Below are 22,054 nucleotides of genomic sequence, written 5' to 3' on the forward strand. Positions count from 1 at the left end.
CCCAAAGGCAAACTCAACCATCCGAGCCACCCAGGCACCCACTGTGTTTTCCCCTTAATGGAGCAGCACGGAGTCTGAGGACCCTAAGAGCAGAGGGAAACCGTTGTCCCTTTGCTCCTGTCACAGGAGTGCCGAGTGCCATTCAGCTGGTAGCACACTGCTTCTGAGCTCTGAAGGAGGAGCTCTGTGAGCTGCCACAGCCCTCTGAGCTAAGCAGATTCTAGGGGTCACAGACCCATATGCCGCATGGCCAAGGGGCCAGAGCGGGGAGCTGTGCCCCTTTTATTGTCACCTCTCAGGCAAGAATCTTAACTGATGGGAGGCAGGTTTAGTGGTAACATCCCCTCACAAGTGACTGACTTTTTCTTCTCAGGGTCTAGAAGGCAAGCACCTTGGTTTACTAATGGACACACAGAAGATAAAATCAGGACTTGGGAAGGTATCTAAAAGCAATTCTGTGGGGGCTTTTTCTAGAATAATGGTATGTGATAATGATAATGTGCCCAGACGTGGGCACAGGAGGCCTCCTTGTGCCTGAGTGAGGTGGGGCAGAGCAAAGCGTGGGGGCTTGACCGGGCTGGGATTGGCTGAAAGGAACAGACACCCGAAGTGCTGGAGGAGAAGGTGTGTACACCAGAGAAGGGGCAGGGGCAGAGCAGGACCATCTGGAAGCAACTCAAAACGCACCCAGCTGCGGCCCTCACACAGCACCGAGACAAGGAATTCAAGCTGCAGGTGCCCACGTCTGACGCACATGGAGGTTTCCGGATACTTGGCTGAGTGCCTGGCAGTGCAGGTTCCCCCCACCCTCCCGAAGCACCAACTGCCGCTGGCCTCCCGCTGACTGAGGGATTGTGTAACATTATTCTAGACAAGACAGAGTTTGCAGCACTTTTAATGCACAAAGCAAAAAGTGATAGGCTGGCGGGGTGTCCAGCCTTCATTCCACATACAGAGCTCAAGTACCCATACAGCCCCAGGGAGAAAAAAGAAGTTATGGTTCAGTGAGACGGAGAGCCAAGAGCAGGGAACGCCATTCTCTCGTCAGCCGGGGGAGGCAGGATTCCATTTCCTGGGGATGAGAGGATAGGAATAAATGTTTCTCACATTTGGCAGACTCCTGGCCTTCAACTAAGAAGGTAGCGGGCCAAGCCAGGCCTTCCAGCAAGGAGCGTGAAGCCAGGCAACGCCCAGGGACAGCCCGGCCTCTTCCCAGGGAGGCCAGGCAGGACAGCGGGCAAGAGGACATCTGTACTTTTTGCCCAGTGGTCAACAGTCATTCATATCACACCGTCTGTCCTCTTGCTTTGATCATCACAGCTTCCCCCAAACTCCTCGGTGCCTCAGAGAAAGCCAGCCACACAGCTTCTGCAAGTCAATCCCTGACTGGTTTTTCCCAGCTTCTCTTGGGCTCAGCTGCTTCTGACTCCGTCTGTCCCACCCCAGCTACCCACCTGGTCTCAGAGCACATTCACAGTCGTCAGCTCTGTGGCCTGGTGTGCCTGCAGCACTGCCAAAGCCTCTTCTACCTATGGGACACGAGACGGGGGGATGGCAGTTAGTGCAGCTGCCCAGCAGGGTCCTGGGAGAGCCCTGGCCTCCCAGTGCCCAAGCATGCTAGATACTGGAAGTCCCCGCCTTCCTAGCGTTGGGGCTTGCAAGCGGAAACCCACGGTCACCTTCTCAAAACAGGTGTGTGACCCAAGACTGTCAGAACACTGCTCTCTGTACCAAGACCTCACAAGACCTTGCAAGACCTCGCACATGGAGCTGCAGAGAATTAATGGGCAAGAGCTGGAATAGCAAACCCTTAAGCCCTTTTCCCTGCCTGCTCAAAGATTCAGCAAGTGCAAGCTGGCAGTAGCAAAAAGGGAAACCGTCCCAGCCCCCGCCTGGTAGCTAGCTCTTCTAGGAGAAGTCTTTGTCATAAGCTCTCCTCCTGCCCTCGGAGGGCACCCTGCCACCCAGGGCCCAGACCACCTTGGCATTGAGGGACTCTGGGGACTCCAGCATGAGCAGCAGCTCCGAGTTGTCGATCTCCAGTAGCATGCCCGTGATCTTGCCGGCCAGCTGGGTGTGGGTATCGTAGATAAGGGGGTACAGACGCTCACCTGTACAGAACAGCTGGCTGATATCCCGGCAGCCCAAGAGCGGGGGGTGCGCGGTGGGGGAGGTGTGGGTATTGTGGAACAGAGCAGTGAGGCATCTGGGGGCTCGTCCCGTCCCTTAGCCCCACTGGGAGCCTCTTTTCCAACTCTAAAGCATGCGGAGCAAACCCTGCTTCGGAGGCTAATTTGAAGAATCAAATTTTATATTCTAGGTGAAGTCATCTACACAGGGTTGGACACAGACTTGGGCTTTAAAGACTACTCTTGTTCATCTTGCAAGAAATAGTTCCTGTATACACACTGAAATCCTAGACAAGATATGCTAATGCCAGACTGGACTTTTGGGGGCACAGGGGGGACCACATGCACAAGAAAAATTCACCTTCCACCATCAGACACTCCTAGTGACAGGACCCAGGACTAGTGGTGAGGCACCCCTCTCAGCAATGCGTGGAGGGTCTAGCTATGCTGGGGTGCTGCGGTGCTAGGGTGGGAGAGGTTTTCCCACCAGGGAAGTGAAGAGGTCTACAGGGAACGGCTAACAGCTTCCTGCCTCCATGAAGCCCGTGGAGGATTTCCTTTGACCAGTGGGAAGTGGCAGAACCCCAGGTGAGCTGAGCAAACAACAGGATGGTGGCAAAGGGGGCCTTCAGAGAGGTTCTGGACATCTTGGTGGCCACGGAGGAAAGAACCTGACACCCAGTAAGTAGCAAGCTGGTCATTCGTTCGACAGCAAGTGGCATCCTTTGGCAGGGCTTGTCACAGACAGTGGGCTGGGGACGATCTGCACAGGGAACTCACAGCCCAGCAGCGAACAGGTGTTTGCCCCGTGCACACTTATTTCCCGCCTCCCCGCAGTGGTCACTGGGAGCCGGACATGTGGGCACAGCCTCTTCCCAATCAGAAGAGGTGAGGCGCTGTGACACCCACCAGCAGAAACCCAAGACCATACCCTGGGGCTCCTGGCCCCTGATCTGCCCTCAGCTGGGCTCTCTCCAGCCCATTGTGGGCCTGGTGCTGAAGAAACCTAGACCCGTGTTTTGAGACAAGAAAGCAGGGAGGCCGAGAGAACAGAAGCGACCTGAGCAAGGTCACCCAGCAGGGGGGTCTGCAGCTACACTGGACCTTGTCTACACATCTGACCTCCACTCAGGGCTTTTCCCAACAGGCTGGCCACCCCTCGGCCGCTGTTTCCCCTCCAGGGTAGGGGGACCAGCCACTCACCAATCATCTGCTTTTGCTCGTGCAGCGGTGCTGCGGCCAACATGGATGCCGTCAGGGGCTCCTGTCCCAGGATGCGCACAGCGGGCTCCTCCACCTGAACACAGTGCCGGGGACACGTCCCTTAACCACCGCAGAGCGCAAGACCTCATGGCACTTACACTGTTGGGAGCACAGGCCTCCAGGAATGCTCTGGATTGGGGGGCAAGTGGCAAAGTAGGGACCATTGGGTGGGATAGTGTCCCTAACAAGGGCACAGTGAGCCAGACACACCCCAATTTGCATGCCTTAGTGCCAGGAACCTGTGAAGGCCAAAGGAAAGCGTGACTATTCACTTTGTGCCAAATGACACACTTACTATCACCCAGCTTCATAGCCACATCCCCAGCATACGCCTGATCCTCCCATACCATGGCAACTTTGAAAGCATTCTGCCACTTAAAGAGTACACCTGTTCATTTTGCAAGAGAGACTTCGATATCTACACACTGAAATTCTAGACAGGATAGGCTAATGCCAAGTCTGGGACTTGGGAGATAAATACACACAGCTCTTTAAGTCAATGACAATAGATATATTCAGTTATACTGTAGATTAATCACATCCCATTTATAGAAGAGCTTTCCTTATTGCTCCACACTGAATATTAATGAAATCCAAGTTAATTTGGCTAATAACCCAGGCAGAGAAAATCATAATTAATACACCAAATGTGATCTTGGACCTTTTCCTCCTTCTGTTAGTAAGGGGGAGTGTTTCTTTCTTTCTTTTTTTTTTTTTTAAGATTATTTATTTATTTGACAGACAGAGATCACAAATAGGCAGAGAGGCAGGCAGAGAGAGAGGGGGAGGCAGGCTCCCTGCCAAGGAGAGAGCCCAATGCGGGGCTCGATCCCAGGACCCTGGGACCAAGACCTGAGCTAAAGGCAGAGGCTTCAACTTACTGAGCCACCCAGGCGCCCCAGGGGGACTGTTTCTTATACACATTAGCAAATGAAACTTCACAATTCAAGAAAAGAAAACAAAAAACAAAAAACAAAAATCAAGGCCCAGAGAGGGCCAATGCCTCCAATGCCTTAGCCAAGGTTCTGAGCCAACCCCCACTGGAGCCCCAACTAAGAGAGCAAACAGGCCAGCCTTACCCAAGGGTTGTGTGTTGCTGCAGAGTATTTGTGTGTCAGGAGAGACCCACTTGGCGTAGAATATCCTGCCCCGCCGGCTCCTGTGGTCTGGGTACCAATGTGGGCTATGAGGAATAAGCAGGTGCGTTAGGCCCTCACAGCCATCTAAAGCCACAAAGCCTAAAGACACAAGTTCATGTAGTAGCCCCGTGTCTGCCAGGAGGCTGCCACATAGATATACACACATTTGCCGAATGAAGGAACGGAGGGGCTCACCTTACAGCCCACATCTACAACCTTGTTCACGGCTGCTGCATGCTTGCTAACGTTCTGATCTGAGGCTAAGCCCTGGCCTGTGTGATCTCATTGACCCATGCGACCAACCGGAAGGGCTATTTTCATCCCTATTTTAAAGAGGTGGTAACCAGAGCGAGCAAGGCCACAGAGTGAGCTGGCCCCAGGACCTGGGTCTGTGGGATTCTAAGGCCCACGCAAACTCCTACGCTGCACAGCCTCCAAAGTCAGCTCTACTCTCGGAGAGGGCAGTGTCACAGCCAAGGTCGCCGTGGAGGCCAGTGCTGACTCCCCACCTGTGCCAACCTGGCACCAAGCCCCTGCCCCGCCCTCCACACACTCCCATTCCTATTGGCCCTGCCCACACTCACCCACTCTTTGGGCGTGGGGCACCAGGGGTGGCACCTGGGTAGAGACCTGCCTGACACCGCTGACCTGGGCCGGGGGGCGCCGCAACATGGCTGGTGGCCGGACCACAGAGGCACCTGGAGGGTAGATGGCTTGTGGCATAGAAAACATGGAGAGAAAGGTTGACGGGGCAGGACAATCCGAGTGGCCCACTGCACCCTGAAGATTCCAGGGTGAGGAAGAGAATGGGAAGGGGGAACCAGAACGTTCTCAGCAAAAGGATGAGTGAATTCACTGAGTCAGGCAGACCCAGAACTCCGGGGGAGGGGTGTGTGTGGAAATCTACAATGACAAAGCCATCTTGTTTCTACCCAGAGGCCCCAGTGGCCCCAGGAGGCATAGCCATCATGATCACACCCATGGGGCCCCTAAGACACTGTCAAATCAGGGTGAGCTCCCCTCCTAGGGAGGGGCCACCCATCAGCCACACAGCCCCAGGAGTTCACTGTGACGGCCCTAAATCAGACCGTTCTTGGGAGCTAATTGAAGAGGATGGCTACACCCCTAAGTCATTTACAAGTTCAGCACTGCATGGTGCTTTATATAGGCCTTGTTCAGAAGAGGAAACTAGAAGTGAATTACCCACCGAATTAACACCTGGGGGAGTAGCAGAGCCAGGCTTGCCCCCAAAGCCTGTGTTTGTAGCCCTGGGTTCCACACTGCCCTACAGGACCCACCCCTGCGGGCCTGGCTGAGGGTACCAGGGGCTGAGTCACTCACAGGACGGTCTCGGAGGCTGGGCTGTCCACCTGGGGGAGGGCTGCATGGGGGGGCCGGAGGCGTAGTACGCAGCCTGAGCTGGAGGCTGTGAGGGAGAAGCCTGGCAGTCAGGGGTCGGCAGCAGGTGAGAAACCACATCCCTCCCAGACACCCCTGTAGGGACTTCACTGCCCCCATCCAGGGACTGGCTAGTGAGGAGTCACGAGCTGGGACGATGTCTCTGCTGCCCAGCTCAGGCTGTCCGTGAGCCCTGAACCCTCCGGGGCAAGGTGTCAGGTTCGCTCCTTGCCCCTGACCAGAGCTGGTGGCCCAAAGGATGGCATGAGATGGTCACACACCCCCTCGGACCTGTGCCAGCCAAACCTACTGCTATAAGGAGCTGGAATGTCATCCTGGTAGCTGCTAACGGCCAGCACATTTCCACTTCCTCTAAGTCCCGTGAGCTCCCTCCTTAGCACACACCTCCAGCAGAGGCTGCTGGGTGGCCTGGGAGACAGGACCGGCTAAGCTGGGGAAAGGCTAAGTGGGAGAGTAAGGTGTATAGTACAGGGTCGTACAGCATAGAAGGCTAGGTCCTTTCTATTTAATGCACTGTTTCTCAAACTTCGTTGCCCAGAGAGAGTCTCTCTGAGCAGAACCCAAATCTCTCCCTGGGTGGGTGGGAAGAACCGCTCGACAGCAACATGCTTACCCACCCCTCACAGATGGGGTTAGAACAGCCTGCCTGCCGAGTTTCCAGCAGAAAACACATGGACAGCCCGCATCTAGCTGGGAAGCTGCCCTCCTGCTGTACCTGGCTGTCAGGGAAGGGGTGCGGGCAGGTCGTCACCTGGGGCATGGCCGGCAGGAAGTAGCTGGCGGGCTGCTGGAAGGAGCCCAGGAGGGGGCCGCCCAGGGCCCGCACCGTGGAGAGACGCTGCATGTACTGGTTGGTGAGGATGGCTTTCCGCTCCTCTTTGCGCTGGGCCAGTGCCACGTATAGCGGCTTGGTGCCCACGATGCGCCCGTTCATCTCTGTCACGGCCTTGGTCGCCTCTTCTGGAGAGGAAAAACACACAAAGCCAAACCCCTTGCTGTGGCCACCCTCTGTCATCACCTAAAAGCAAGACAAGACAAGGTCTACTGGGGTTGGGGAAGGAAGACTCCGGAAGGCTGCGCTCCTCTCCTTCCCCCCACCCCAGGGGCCCAGGAGAAATTGTCCCCCTGACATTGACTGAGGCCCATGACATGCCAGATCCTGGAAGTGCCTTCTCAGGTCACATGTACCGCACCTGATGAGGAGGGGACCTCCACTCCCACTTCACAGGGGACCAAGTGGGGCTTGAGAGTGACTTGGCGGAGACCAGGTCACTTGCTAATGGGGGGCTGCTCGCTGTTTAACAGGACACTCCCCAGAGTCTGTGGGAACTGCCGCATTTCAGGATTTGTACATTTTCTTTTTGAAATGGTCTTCCTAAGCTGTGCAGGAAAGCTGCTTTAAACGGAATCTACTTACATTACACGGGCTACCATGAAGGAAGAGGATTGCTTAAAAATCTAAGAACAGGGCACAGGGTTCTTTAGCCAGAGCCACAATCTTAAACACGTCGTGAGATGCCCCTGTGATGAAAATCTGCCTTTCAACTTACTCTTTGGTTTTTTTAAACGACCCATACAATTCTTTGGTTCATGTGGGAATCAGGGAAAGAATAAAACGTTCTTAAGAGTTTCCTAGAAAGGCCAATAAAATCAGATTTGTATGGAATATAAAAGTTTTATATATATATATATATATATATATATATATATATTTTTTTTATGTGCAGCTCGATCCCAGGACCCTCGGATCATGACCTGACCGATGCTTAGCCAACTGAGCCACCCAGGCGTCCCAAAAGTGATCTGTATTTTTGATGCCTTATTCTATTTTCTTTGTGGTAGAAATAAAAGTCCTTATTACAGTTTAAAAAAGAGAGTGACTTATCCAGAGTCACCCAGCCTGTGGACACACATCATCCAGGACTCAAACCCAATGCAGCGTTCTGATCATTGTTCATTGCCTCTGCAAGGCACTGAGTCAAGTTCTTTAGGAATCTGGGGAAGAGGTTCTTAGCTTTGTTACTAAAATAACTTTTTTACGTTTTGGAATAACTTCAGATGCACAGAAAAATTGCAAAAATAGTACGGAGTGGCGATCTTTCAGCCAGCTTGCCCCGATGTGAACAGGGTACATGTGTAGGTTAACGTTGGGATGGTACTATTAATTATTAACCACAATGCTATTAACTGATCTGCGGATCTCATTCATCTTTCACTAGTTTTTCTAATAAATATTATTTTTCTCTTCCAGGATCCAATCCACATTGCATGTATGGTTTGTAATGTTTTTTGGAGTCAAACCACAGGCCTGGCTCACACATTTGGACTTGAACTGATATACTTTTAAAATCTGCTTCTCTATTAGAGTCCATGTTCTGTATGTTCTAGATCATGGGTGTTCGAACTGCACTTCGCTACCCAACCACACGGGGGCCTGAGCCTGAGGGTTCACAGACGCTCCCCCTGCCCAGGGAGGCCAATGGACAGAAGTCCGGGGGATCTGTGAACTCGGATGGGGGGAAAAAATGGCCTCTCCTTTCTCACATTAGGGTTCCCTCCTATTGTGAATACAGACAACAAAAATAGGGGAGCCTTGGCTGTGCTTGGAATTTTGTCAGAAAGAGAAAGAAAATATTTTCATAACCTGTTAATCGCTGCTGCCCTCAAATATCATCTATGCTAACTGTTGCCTCCCTAGATCTTATAGTTGGGTACAATAACAAAGCGCCTACTACGGTCACCTTCGTGTTTTGATAATTTTGTTTCAATATAATTGGTTTTCCGCAATGCTCTGAATTTTCTTTTATGCACTAAAAGGTATTCTCGGAAGGGATCCATAGGCTTTCATCACCCAGATTTTCTTGGCACAAAAGTATCACTTAACAAGTTAATAAGAACTTCTGTTAGATAGTAAAGAATGATAAAATACATTTATGCAGCTTACTATAAACGTGGTAGTGTCATTAGCACTTTACAGGCCTTAATTCCTTTTCATAATCATTGCATTTTATATACAATCGAAATCATGGAAATATGTAAACGTCCATAAAATCCCCACTTTATTAACCTAGTGGGTCAATGAACAAGATAGTGCCGCAACTCGGAGCAGCCCAAATTTTTACAATTCCCTTCCCTCGGGGAGCGCCTGGGTGGCTCAGTGGGTTAAGCCACTGCCTTCGGCTCCAGTCATGATCCCAGGGTCCTGGGATCGAGCCCCGCATCGGGCTCTCTGCTCAGTGGGGAGCCTGCTTCCCCCTCTCTCTCTCTGCCTGCCTCTCTGCCTACTTGTGATTTCTGTCTGTCAAATAAATAAAATATTAAAAAAAAAATGTCACCACGTAGGCTTCAAACTGTAGGCAGAAAAAGCTTTGCCTGGATTGACATTTAAAACAAAACAAAACAAAAAACAAATCCCTTCCCTCGGCAAGTCCTCACGGAGGTCGGTGATTCTCCGGAAATTAGACACGACATGTGAATAATCAGATCGTTATTTCACAGCTTACTGGGGGCAGGTGCTCTGCACTCAGACTCTTCAGTGCTCAGGACACCTTGAGAGGTAGGGAATGTTGCTCCTATTTGACAGATGGGTAAACAGAGTCCAAAAGGCAGAGTCACTTCCCTCAGATTCTACAGCTAGTTAACGTAGGACTGGGATTTAGACCTAGTTCTAACTAACTTGAACATCCCAGTTTTCAAAGACCATACTACACAAAGTACATGTTTGCTGGGAAAGAGGGCAGATAGCTTTTTTATAATGTGTAAGCAAATTTACTGATGCTTAACTTACACGTCTCATAGCTCTGACATTTTTTCAAAGATCCTTAACTCAAAAATTCTTAGAACCTCTGCCCTAAACACCAGACTTCCTGAAGGACATTTAAAATTGTATTCAACGGGGATGCCTGGGTGGCTCAGTCAGTTAAACAAGCGTCTGCCTTTGGCTCAGGTCGTGATCCCAGAAGCCTGCTTCTCCCTCTGCCTGCCCCTCCCCCTGTTTGTACTCTCTCTCTCTCTGACAAATAAAATCTTTTTTAAAAATAAAAAAAATTCAAAAATTGAAATTGGATTCAACAGACAAAAGACCTTCTAGACCACTTCCCAAGAACCCAACCATCATATCACATATGTGGGTCTCCAGCCTCACCACTCACACTGATGTCTTTGGAAAGTTCCTCCTTCCCCCCTGCAGGTCCCTACCTCCTTACAGCCAAGCCAAATGCTTCTGCCACTGTCAGAAGGAGGAAGCCCTCCTTCCTGGTCCCCTGAGGTACCACAGCTCTGCCTCCAATACTCCCAGCCCACACCACAAACACCTTATAAGAGATGCGAGTTGGTGATGCATCTGACTTCCCCCTTGACTGGAAGCTACTCAAGGGCAAGAATCACATCGAACTCATTACTACAGGCTTCCCAGAGGCCCTGGTGAGACAGGAGGAATATGGAAGGAATGAACACTGGGTTATCCAAAGTCCTCTGAGGAGCTTTAAAATAAGATGCCCAGGCCCTACTGTGAAATCTTCTTTCCATTTGTCTGACTCAGGTGTCTGTCTGTAAGAGCTCCCCAGGGGGGCTTAATAAGCCAGGGGTCAGAAACATCCAATGAACCCAGCAGTCTCATGGTGTAGATGAAGTTCAGAAAACATCAGCCCATGGTCACAGAGCTACTGAGTAGAATGGCCAGTCATCACATATCAGGTGCTAAATGGGCTGGGCTCATGGTAAGTGCTCCGTAAATGGGGAACAATGAATGATGAATGAAGTAGCCCAACCCTCTCATTTTCCAAATGGGGAAACTGAGATCCAGAAGACAACAAAAGTCTATGGAAATTCTGAAACGTGAATTTCTAGAATCTGGCATATAGCAGGCACTCAATTAATGCTTTTTGAATGAACCAAGGTTACAGGGAACCCCAATAAGTCCAGCTATGTGACTGGGACTGGACTCACATCCTCTTCCCCTCCAGAGAAGACAAGGTTGCAGAGGGCCACCAAGCTCCAATGGGGATCAGACATAGCCCCCCAAACTCTAAAAGGAATGGCTCAGCACCAACTCCTTGGAAGTCACAAGGGAGGGAGGGGTGTGCAAGCAGCAGGAGGACAGGAGGGGAAGGCTCTCCATCCCCTATAGGTGCCCCCAGTCCTCACCTTAGCACTGGTGATCACTCCATAGGGAGAGAACTCTTTTCTCAGCTTCTCATCATCAATGGAGTCATCCAGGTTTTTAACGTACAGATTCACGCCCTAGAAAGAAAGGTTACTGCTGGGGGTGTCCCTTCCCCTCCAAGCCTCGGGTTGCTCTGTGTCAGAGGCCAATATAAGCCATGGGGGGCCTAGAAGCCCTGGCCACCCAGCCTCCTGTTTCCAGTCCTGCATGGCATCCATGCCCCCCAATCACTAAGAACGCCAATCCCCTGGAAGCTACAGCTACCCCACCCCCCACCCCCGCCCCACCACTGAAGCCCAGTTCCCAGACACGGGATTGCTGGAGGAAGGCTTCCCATTCAGGGCCCTCCACACACAGACACGCTCACATAGCAGCAGCTGCCACCAGGGGGCTGTCACCTGGTAACGGGTCAGCCGGTCCTGCTTCATCTGCTCAAACCGGCGCTTCAGCTCATTCTGCCGTTCCAGCCGCTTCTGGGCCCGGCCCACGTACAGCAGCCGCCCGCTCACCTCCTTCCCATTCATGTCCATCACTGCCTGGCCGGGGAAGGGGCCAGAGGAACTGGTAACCACCCCCATGAGGCCCTGCCTCCAGGCCCAGCATCTGGGCCTGAAGGGGGCCACCTGTCAGCTGGGCCAGCCTTGCTGGCTGAGAATTAGTAGAACCATGATAAAGGCCATTTAAAGTGAATCCACTTTTTGAAAACATAGATTTTAAAAATTGGGGGGTGCCTGGGTGTCTCAGTCGGTTAAGTGTCTGCCTTCAGTTCGGGTCATGATCCCAGGGTCCTGGGATCGAGTCCCTCATCGGCCTCCTTGCTCAGCAGGGAGCCTGCTTATCCCCCTACCTGTTGCTCCCCCTGCTTGTGCTCTCACTCTCTCTGGCAAATAAAATCTTGAAAAAATATAAATAAATAAAAATAGGGGTGCCTTGGTGGCTCCGTGGGTTAAGCCTCTGCCTTTGGCTTGGGTCATGATCTCAGGGTCCTGGGATCGAGCCCCATATTGGGCTCTCTGCTTAGCAGGGGGTCTGCTTCTCCCTCTGCCCCTGTTCTCCATTTGTGCTCCCTCTCTCTCTCTTATACACACAAAGTCCTTAAAAAAAATATTTTCACACAACAGTGACTTTTGCTTCCCCACCCAAATATGCAAATCCTTGTAAACATACTCTCAGGCCCCAAGAACAGCTAGTTCCACATCAGTCTTAAAAGGTCAGTACCTGGGTTTTCTAATCTGTTCCATCGATCTGTGCTTCTATTTTTGTGCCAATACTATACTATTTTGAGGACCACAGTTTTGGAATATTATTCAGCCATAAAAAAGAATGAAAGCTTGCCATTTCCAGGACACGGATGGAGCTAGAGAGTATAATGCTAAGCAAAATAGTCAGAGAAAGACAAATACCGTATTATTTCACTCATGTGGAATTTAAGAAACCAGACAAATGAGCAAGGGGGAAAAAAGAGGGAGGCAAACCAAGAAACAGACTCTTCACTGTAGAGAACTGATGGTTAGCAGAGATGAGAGGGTGGGGAGAATGGGTGAAATAGGTCTGTTAACACAGTGTAGTATTAGTTTCAGGTCTACCATATGGTGATTCAACACTTCCATACAGGTGCAATCCTCGATTCCCATCACCTATTGAACAATAGTTCATTTTTTATGGGTAATATTCCACTGTGTCTTTAAGTGTGTATAAGTACACACACACACACACACACACACACACACACACACCCCACACATCTTTTTTTATCCATGTCAGCTGATGGTCACTTGGGCTGATTCCATAATTTGGCTATTGTAGATAATGTGACTATAAACATCATGGTGTGTATGGAATTGTTGAATAACTATATTGCACACCTGAAATGAACACTGTTAAAAAAAAACAAAACAAAACAATTTACGCCTACAGAAAATGTACAAAAGTCATTGCCAAAGTCTCTAAGATTTTGGAGTCTATGGATCCTTGAAGCTCCAACGTGTCATTTTTACAGTTGAGAAAATCAAAGCCTAGAGAGAGGGAGGGGTTTATACAAGGACGCACAAGAGGTCCCTTTTGAAAGGAGCCATTCACTTAAGAACAAAGCTTCAGAGTCAGAGGGGCGCGTTCTAATCCCAGTGGTGCCTCTCACCAGCTACACCCTTGTGGCAACCGTTGAACCCACGCCGGTAGAGCAGAGAGGAGAGTGTATGCAGCCTTTAGCACAGTGCCCAGCCCATGGTAAGTGCTCAGGGAAAGACGGCTGCCATCAAGATGGCACTGGGCCTGATCTCTCTAGCCAGAATCCACAATGAGCTGAGATCCCCATGTCCAATGGTCTTAATGAGGCAGCAGCCTGGGAAAGAGCGTTAGGGTGGGAAGCCAGATAGGAAAACATTGTCATGGTGTGACCTCATTCCATTCACTTGCTCAGCCTGTGGGTATCTGGTACTTACTGGCAGGCGCAATGCCAGAGTTTTCGCTGTGAAACAAGGTTCAGTCTCTACCCACAGTTCTATACATGGAGATCTGGGTTATTGATGGAGAGAGGAAGAAGGGGCCCCTCACCAGAAGCATAAGGATAGAAGAGGCTTCTCAGAGGAGGCAAAGAATAAGCAGAAACCCACAGAGTAAGCATTGAGTAGTCTAAAGCCACTCTGTCCAATATGGCGGTCAGTAGCCACAGGTGGCTACTGAGCACTGGAACTGTGGCTAGTCTGAGTTCACACCTTCCGGGAGGACCAGATTTCAAAGAACAAATACAAAACAAGGGGAACATAAAATATCTCAATTTTTATATTGAATATATACTGGAGTGATAATTTCAATATATTAAGTTGAAGGGGACATTATTAAAATCAATTTGTTGTTCGTTTGTTTTATCCTTTTAAATGTGGCTGCTGGGAAATTTCAAATCTCACTTGTGGCCCCCATTCTATTTCTACTGGACAGCCCTAACGGAAAGAGCAGGAGAAGGGAAACATTTTGAGAAACACATTTGCAGAGACCTGGGAGCAAGGAATCACCTAGCACTTCCCCTCCCCAGCCTCAGTCCCACCATCAATTCAAGAAGAGGGCAGTGGCTATCTCAGAGGCCCCTCCACCTCCCATGTGGGCAAGAACCTATGAAAAGCAGTCGGCCTTAGGGTTTGGAAGCACCCAAAGGAGGCTACAACCTTCAGCCTTTGTCACAGGCAGGAAGAGCCCTGACTGCTGTGGGTCCAGACTGAGGAGGGACTTCCTTCTCCTTCGCAGCAGCTGGAGCCCCCTGTACCTGATCTCCTTCCTTCCTAGTGCTGGCTTGGTGCCTCCTCCATGAAACAGAGCCACAGGGAGGCTCCTACCTTCTGGGCTTCCTCATGCTTCTCAAAGTTGACAAAACCGAAGCCTCGGGAGTGGCCGCTCTCATCCTTCATCACCTTCACACTCAGCATCTTCCCTGGGAAGGGCCAGCCTGGCTCAGAGGGGAGTTTGGGAAGCCCCAGGATGTTCCCCTCCCTTTCCCACCCCCCTTGTGGCTTTGGACTACTCAGTGCCGTCCGCACCCCCCACAACTCCTCAGGAAGCCTCCGGAAAGGCCCCTCCTCCCAGCCCAACCTGGGGACAGAGGACAAAGTGATCCCTGATGCCCTTGGGGAACACGCCCACCAAACTGGGAGAAGAGGTCTTGCAGGCCCTGCTCGTCCAGATCCACATGGAGGTTCTTCACATAAATGTTGGTGAACTCCATGGCCCGCGCTCCCAGCTCTGCTTCCCGCTCCCGTCGGGACTTGAAGTGGCCGACGAAGCTGCGGACACACTGACGGGGTAGGCAGCTGCCCGCCCTCAGTCACCACCCCCTCAATCCACCAACCCTGGGTCACTTGCGTCAATTGCTGCCAGGTCCAAGGCCCCCATATCCCTCCTCAGGAGGCTGGGCAGGGCAATACTCTTTAGACGGACTACAGCCAAGGCTGGACCACTTCCAACAGCCAAGATTAACGTTCTAGCATATGGTTAAGAAGGGTTCATTCTTGGGGCAAATGCACAGGGAACTCCTCCCATACACCAAGCAGCTGAGTGTGCGGGAGAGAAGAACAAGTGTGAACTGGAGAGTCAAACAGATGAGCACCTCAATCCTCACTCTGCAGTTGCCTAGCGGTGTGACCCTGGACAAGTTACTCAACCTCTCTGAGCCTCAGCATGCACTTTTATAACACTGGGCATAAAGGGCGCCTGGCTGGCTCAGTCCGTGGAGCATGCGACTCTTGGTCTCAGGGCTGTAAGTTCGAGCCCCGTGTTGGGTGTAGAGATTACTTTAAAAACAAACAAACAAACAAGGGCTCCTGGGTGGCTCTGTTGGTTAAGCGTCTGCCTTTGGCTCAGGTCATGAACCCAGGGTCCTGGGACTGACTCCCAGGTCAGGCTCCCTGCTCAGCAAGGAGTCTGCTTCTCCCTCTCCCTCTCCCCCTCCCCACTGCTTGTGTGCACTTTCACTCTCTCACTGAAATAAATAAAATATTTTTTAAAAACCACACAAAATAGAAAAAAAACTTGGCATGAAGCTCCGATCACAGGCATTTGTTTGTCACAGGCATTTGTTCATATAACAGGTACCGGATGCACTAGGGAAGCAGTGGTGAGAGAACTAGACATGGGTCATGCCATGGTTACTATTGAGGCGGACTGAAAATATTAATTTTCTTTTTTTTTTAAGATTTTATTCATTTGACAGAGATCACAAGTAGGTAGAATGGCAGGCAGAGAGAGAGGGGGAAGCAGGCTCCCTGCTGAGCGGAGAGCCCAATGTGGGGCTTGATCCCAGGACCCCAGGATCATGACCTGAGCCGAAGGCAGAGGCTTTAACCCACTGAACCACCCAGGCACCCCTGAAAATATTAACTTTCAAAATTATAATTTCCAAGTTCATGTAAAAACACTTCCAGAAAAGTATTCTAGGTTAAGAAGAAGACATAAGAGGGGTGCCTGGGTGGCTCATTGGGTTAAATATCTGCCTGCGGCTCAGGTCACTATCCCAGGGTCCTGGGATCGAGCCCCGCATCGGGCTCCTTGCTCAGAGGGGAGCCTGCTTCTCGCTCTCCCCACTGCTTGTGCTCTCTGACAAATAAATAAATAAAATCTTTTAAAAAAAGAAAATGTAAGAAAATTCCATGGCATCTATAGCACACTTAGCACAAACCAAATGGTAGCTGGCATTAAAACTTACAGAACACAGAGTAGGTGAACCTGGGCAAACAGGAGCTAACAAAGATCATGTCCTTCTGAGAACCGGGGAAAGCCCGCCAGGCTCGGTTTCACTGATGGGAGCCTCCCTCAGACGCTCTGGACAAAGCCACACTCAGTGCATCTTCCAGCTCAGAGCCTGCTTCCCTCCACGGCACTGAGCGTGGGGCTGGTTGTCCTGTGGGCAGGATCCAAGCCAGGGAAGGAGATGCGCTCCAGCGTCTTCCCCTCTGCCCTGCCCACCGTGAGGCTGGGGGTCTGCCACCACGGCAGCGGTGCAGGGCGGGGGATGGGAGGATGGCAAACCGACATGTAAGAAGATGGCACGCTAAGGGCCTACCTCCCTTCCTGTCCAAAAACCCCATGAAACAACACAGACGTTTTAAGAAAAAAAATTCACAGCCATGCCGAGCAGGCTGGAAACCAGACATCACTGAATCCAGTGGTGATCTGGCCATTAGCTGTTCTCGCCGAAATTTCAAAATCCCCTCACTTAGGATTCAGCGCAATCCTCTAGGAACATCTGCAGCCCTGTTCTTCCCTGGGGAGAGGGAGCTCCTGAGGGACTGGACCCTTCCGCGGTCACCCCGCCAGCAGAGTTCTGGCTGCGGCTCAGTGTCCGGTGCCCTGAGGCGGTGACGGGCAGCCTCCGGTCCCCCACATCCCAGCACTCACACTTTGCGGTCATTCAGTAGCATCCCGTTCATGGTGGCGATGGCCTGTTGCGCTGCCTCATGGGTCTCAAAGTGGACAAAGCCAAAGCCTCGGGAGCCGTGATCGTCACATACTACCTGGGCCACAGAGGAGATGGATGGGGTTGGGGGGCACCCCACAGAGAATGGCAAAGGTAACGAATAACCACTACCTGTGTGTTTGCTCTGTGCCCCAGGCGGGGTCCCTCCATGTTCCACTCCAGCCCCCTGCTCTTCCCTCCAGATTTAATCATTTAGACCAGGGCCCCACTCTGGGCTAAGCACTTGCTAAGGGGATCACAGGCTTCTCTTATCCTATTGGCTCTAAGAGCCCCTCCAGGCAATTCTTAACCTCTGAGCCCCCTCTGCCTGACTGGGGAAGATGGGAATGAAGGACTAGTCCAAGGTCACCAGGCGGCCAAGTTTCTGATTTTGAGAGCTACCACTTAGATGGGGAACAGGGCGTCAGGGTCCTTTCAATGTCGTGAAGATTATCAGACTTAAAATACGTGCATGACAAGCCTATGAGGTAGGTTCTACTAAGGCCCTCTTTTAGAGGAAGTCGAGGTATGGAGAGGTCACACAGCTGGCCCAAGGTCACATTGGCAGGAAGTGGAAAAGGCTGGATTTTGAACCCCAGACAGCACCGAAGTCCAAGATCTGACCGACTATGTTGTGCTAGCTTCTCAGCAGCTGGCCGACTACACGGGTCTAGTGCTCTTCCCGCCGTGCTCCAGAAACCTTTCCCGGGCAGCCACGTAGTATGGGTTTCTAGCCTCAGCCTCTGACTGCAGGGCTCACTGTGCTTTTCCCCCACAGAGCCCAATCTCCAGCTTTCCTACAAGTCTCACCGTCTCCAACCAGCCTGCGAGCTCCTGGTGTAGGCCCCACCCTGTGTGCCTTGCATCTAACCTGGTCCACAGCCACCACGGGTCCTTGTTGGGCCTCAGACACTCGCCCAGGTCCCATCCAGCTTTCTGTCCAATCCTCTGTAGCCCAGAGGAAGCCTCAAGTCTTGACCGCCCTGATGGCCTCAGGGAGCAGCCTTCCAGTATCCACGCCCTTCATCCTGTCGAGTCTACTGTCCTCACTCTCTGCATTTGAACTTGTCTCGTGACTTGCTTTGGCCCACAGAATGAAGTGGAAGGAAAGGGGGGCCAGTCCCAAGCTTACATCTCAAGAGGCCTGGCGAGCTTTGCGCAGTGTGCCAGGAGACGCCGCCCTTGTCATAGGCATGGCCTGAGCTAGCCCGCTGGGGGAGGAAAGATGGCAGGAAGGAGGACCGAGCCAGTCAGCCTCCAGGGGGCCTGTGAGGGAGCCGGCCAAGAGCAGAACTGCCCAGACCACCAGCTGCAGAATTACGAGCTAAAGGAACGGCGGTTGCTGACAGCTCGGCAAGGTGTGAAGCGGGGGCACTGCTTGGGATCCCTCTGCCACACGGGTATTTGACAGACCCTCCCCTGGAAGGACGCACACCCACCTTGCAAGAGAGGATGTTCCCAAAGGTGGAGAACGTGTCATATAAGGCTTTGTTGTCAATGGAGTCCTCCAGGTTCTTGATGAAGATGTTGCCCACGCCGGACTTGCGGAGTCCGGGGTCTCGCTGCGACCACATGATGCGGACGGGCTGGCCTTTGATCACTTCAAAGTTCATTGTGTCCAGTGCCCGCTCCGCTGGACGGGGGTGGGGGGAGGAGGAGGAGAAAAGGGGGCAAGTAAGGGTATTTCTTTCCCTGAGCCCTAAGGTACTTCATTGGAAGCAAAAAAGGAAAAAACAAAAAACCAAAAAAACCAAAAAAAAAGAATCACTGTCTGGGTCTCACTTGAAAGAAGGGAGATACGCGGAAAGAATTAATGTGCGCAGCGCTCCTCCCCCTTCCTGCTGGGGTCTCGTTCGGCTCCTCACGTGAGCCGGGATCCCTGGCCCCACTTCACAGAGGGGAAAACTGAGGCTCAGAAAGGGGAAGGGTCAGTGGTGGGGCAAGGTCTACCGCGGTGTTCAAAAGCACACGGAGTAGATGAAAATGCAAAGGAGGGCCCATAAGACAAAGACTGGCAGCAGTTAGGGGAAACCAAAGCTCAGAGGTACGGAGGGGCAGAGCTGAGACTCAATCCTGAGACGTAGGGCTCTGGGGGAGAACACCTCTCTGAGGTGGTTTCTTCACCTGCAAAGTGGGGATGATGAGATGATGACCCTTTTCCCACATCGAACAAAGGGAGATGGCACTAGCTGCCTCCAGGGAGTTGGGACAGGTTGAAAATTGAAGAAGATACGCCAGGGGCCTTACACTTTCGGCCTGGCCCAAAACAGGAGTTCGGGGAGTGGTAGTGTGTCTGCAAACAGCAGCCTCTGCCCATCATCCCACCCCTACGACAGCCCGTTCCCTCCCAGCAAAGAGGCAACATCCTTTCTCTTCCCTAGAGCTCCATTTAGCTCATCTGTGAAGTCTGGCAGAAAGGCCAGAACGCGCAGGGCTTGGAGGAAGAGGTTAGAGGCAGGGGTGGGGAAAGCAGAGCAAAGGAGAAGGCGCTCTGGAATCCAGTTTAGTCACCTGCTGGGAAACAGGCAGAACCACCCCAGCAAACCCTCGTTTAGGAACCCTTCCCACCCACCTAGGGTTTTTTACCACGCACCAAAGGATACTGGAAATATTCACAGACACAGTGCATTCCTTCTGTGCTGTTGGGGAATAAACCATCACCCCTTTTCACAGATGGAGAGGTGGGGAGTGTAAACTCTTGTTCAAGTTCACACCCTGGTGACCGAACTTTGGCAAAACTTGGTGCTCTCGCTCTTCATCCTCTCCACCGTCAAACGGTGCGGTCCTAACCGCCCAACAAACCAATCAGTGCTCGCAGCTCTGAGACATCCAGTCTGGGGCCTGGAGTGGAGACCAGATCTGGGCAGCTGAGAAAGGTGCGAGCCCAAGCCCCAGCGCTCCTGCCTTCCCCACTCATCACCTGCAAACTCACCAGGTGCTTTGATTTTCTCATCCCCCCCACCACTGCGGAAAGGCAGGTACCATCCCCATTCCCCAGACAACCGAATCTCAGAATGGCTGAGTGATTGCTCAAAGTCACACAGCTGCGGGCTTTCCAGTCCGTGGTCGGCCCAACCCCAGAGCCCTTGGCTGTTTTCATTCGGCCTTAATATTTGTCCCCTGTAAGACGGAGCACCAGTAAGACACACAGTAGGCGCACACTGATTGCCTGTTCCTGTCTCAGGGGCAGCACCCCTTCCAACGCCCTGGATCTCTGGGCCTCCGTTTCCCTGGCTGCAAAGTAAGAGCCGTGGGAGCAGCCAGATTTGCCAGCGTGGGCCCGAGCTGCTGCTGGTCGGCCCGGCGTCTGTGCCTCTGTCTGTCCCCCCTGCCCCGGGGCTCACCGTCGGCCGGCTGCTGGAAGTTGATGTAGGCATAGCCCAGCGAGCGGCGGGTGGCCACGTCGCGGCACACGCGGATGGACAGGATGGGGCCGGCAGGCGAGAACTTCTCGTACAGCATGGCTTCGGTCACGTCGGGGTGCAGGTCGCCCACGTAGAGTGAGGCGAGCGGGTAGCCAGGGCCGCTGGCGTTCATGGCGTTGGCCAAGGCGCCACGGTGGGCCTCTCCTCCGAGTGGCCACCCCTCCCTTTAGCCCTCGCCCCGCCCCGCCCCGTGTCCCACCTGGGACCCCTCAGCACTCCCAATAGCCCCAGGTGAGGGCTCTGGGACCCCGCCTCTGCAGGTGGAGCGCGTCCTCCACCAGGCCTGTGGGCGGGCTGCAGGGACGCGGGTCAGAGCCCAACCCGGGCTTGTTCCAGTCCCGAAGGTCATTGCCTTCTGGGTCTCTGGGTCCACTTCCCTTCTCAGTAAAACCCGGACGGCACTCTTCTCAGGGATTGGAAGGGACCTGATGCAATTCTGTGCGTCTCACAGACGAGAACCCCGGGCCAGACACCTACTTTCAAAGCTTGTGTTCCTTGCCTCCTCAAAGTCGTCTTTTCAAGATAGCCAGAATCCAGCACCCGCTCTGGAACCAGCCTTATGACGGGACTGAAGGCTCCACTTGAGAATTTGTGACCAAGGCCTTCCTTGACACGGACTCTCATATCACCAACATCTTCCCGGATATTCCTGGCCCACCATTTTTTTGTTTTTTTTTTTTGAGAGTGATGCAAGGAGTGAGAGAATCCTAAGCAGGATCCAGTGTGTGTGGAGCCCAGTGCAGGGCTCGATCCCACAACTCTGAGATCATGACCGGAGAGGACATACCCAGCCCACCCCAGCTTTCTTTTGACTAAGCCCTTCCACCAGAATTCCATCGGGAAGCCTCAGTTACTCTACGGGGACAGGAGGCACCTGACAGTGCAAGGCCAAGACAGTGGCCTGAAGCTGTGCTTGCGGCCTCAACCTACCCATGGTGAGGGGGCATTTAAAAGAAAACTCTGATGCTCTGTGGGCCATATTTCCCCTTGCCCCTCACAGGGACTGTCCTGGTTCCCACTGACCTTTGCTTGAGTGTGGTTTCGGCAGGCGGAAGAGCTCTGAACGGGTCTGGTTGTGCAGCACAGTAGCAAGCAGGCACAGACTGAGTAATCTTGGGCTGAAAAATACCCTCATTTTCCCCCTCTCCTAATGGGAGGTGCAAGTTTTTAGAAAAGGGGCAAATGCCATGAGCAAACAGTGCTGCAGGCACTCAGAAAGTGTTAGGGCAGAGGATAGTCTGGTAGAACCCTGGGAATGACCCAGCCTTACGCAAGCATCTCACAGGCTTTGCTACACCTCAGGGTTTAAAAAAGGGGGTATGTGTGTGTTTTTTGAATGGGATGTAAAATAACTTCATAGCAAATCTTAGAAGCTACAAAAGAGGACCTAACACATGGATGGTTTGTCGTGGAGGGTGGAGAAGCGTCCCGTAATAGGCAGAGAGTGGCTCTTTATTAAATTTCTCCTCCTTTACAACACCCTGACTTCTGGTTCTAAACAGGGTGAGAAATAAAGATGTTCCCTACTTTTAGAGCAGAGCTACGAGGGGGTGTGACCAGAAGAGGTAGCTAGT

General features: G+C 52.2%; 1 protein-coding gene across 1 annotated transcript; it reads right to left on the reverse strand.

The window, feature by feature from the left end:
- Window positions 1-977: 977 nt before the first annotated feature.
- On the reverse strand, window positions 978-21,166 carry PABPC1L (poly(A) binding protein cytoplasmic 1 like). Its single transcript, XM_032350564.1, has 15 exons — window positions 20,400-21,166; window positions 18,495-18,688; window positions 16,998-17,113; window positions 14,748-14,887; window positions 14,444-14,538; window positions 11,513-11,650; window positions 11,096-11,191; window positions 6,702-6,968; window positions 5,873-5,957; window positions 5,116-5,244; window positions 4,472-4,575; window positions 3,333-3,426; window positions 1,981-2,111; window positions 1,455-1,529; window positions 978-1,072 (listed from the first exon to the last, which is right to left on the reverse strand). Exons 1-14 carry the CDS (start codon window positions 20,590-20,592, stop codon window positions 1,461-1,463), a joined length of 1,851 nt encoding a protein of 616 aa, XP_032206455.1. The 5' UTR covers window positions 20,593-21,166; the 3' UTR covers window positions 978-1,072; window positions 1,455-1,460.
- Between the last annotated feature and the right edge of the window lie 888 nt (window positions 21,167-22,054).

This window comes from Mustela erminea, chromosome 7 (assembly GCF_009829155.1).
Source record: "Mustela erminea isolate mMusErm1 chromosome 7, mMusErm1.Pri, whole genome shotgun sequence".
NCBI classification, from domain to species: Eukaryota; Metazoa; Chordata; class Mammalia; order Carnivora; family Mustelidae; genus Mustela; species Mustela erminea.

Excerpts from the sequence above, each read along its gene's own strand:
- PABPC1L (XM_032350564.1), bottom strand. The coding sequence starts at position 20,592 with ATGAACGCCAGCGGCCCTGGCTACCCGCTCGCCTCACTCTACGTGGGC. Across the intron at positions 5,245-5,872 it reads CCAGCCTCCGAGACCGTCCT|CCATCTACCCTCCAGGTGCC; the intron begins GTGAGTGACTCA and ends CTATGCCACAAG. Across the intron at positions 4,576-5,115 it reads GCCCCACGCCCAAAGAGTGG|CCCACATTGGTACCCAGACC; the intron begins GTGAGTGTGGGC and ends TATTCCTCATAG.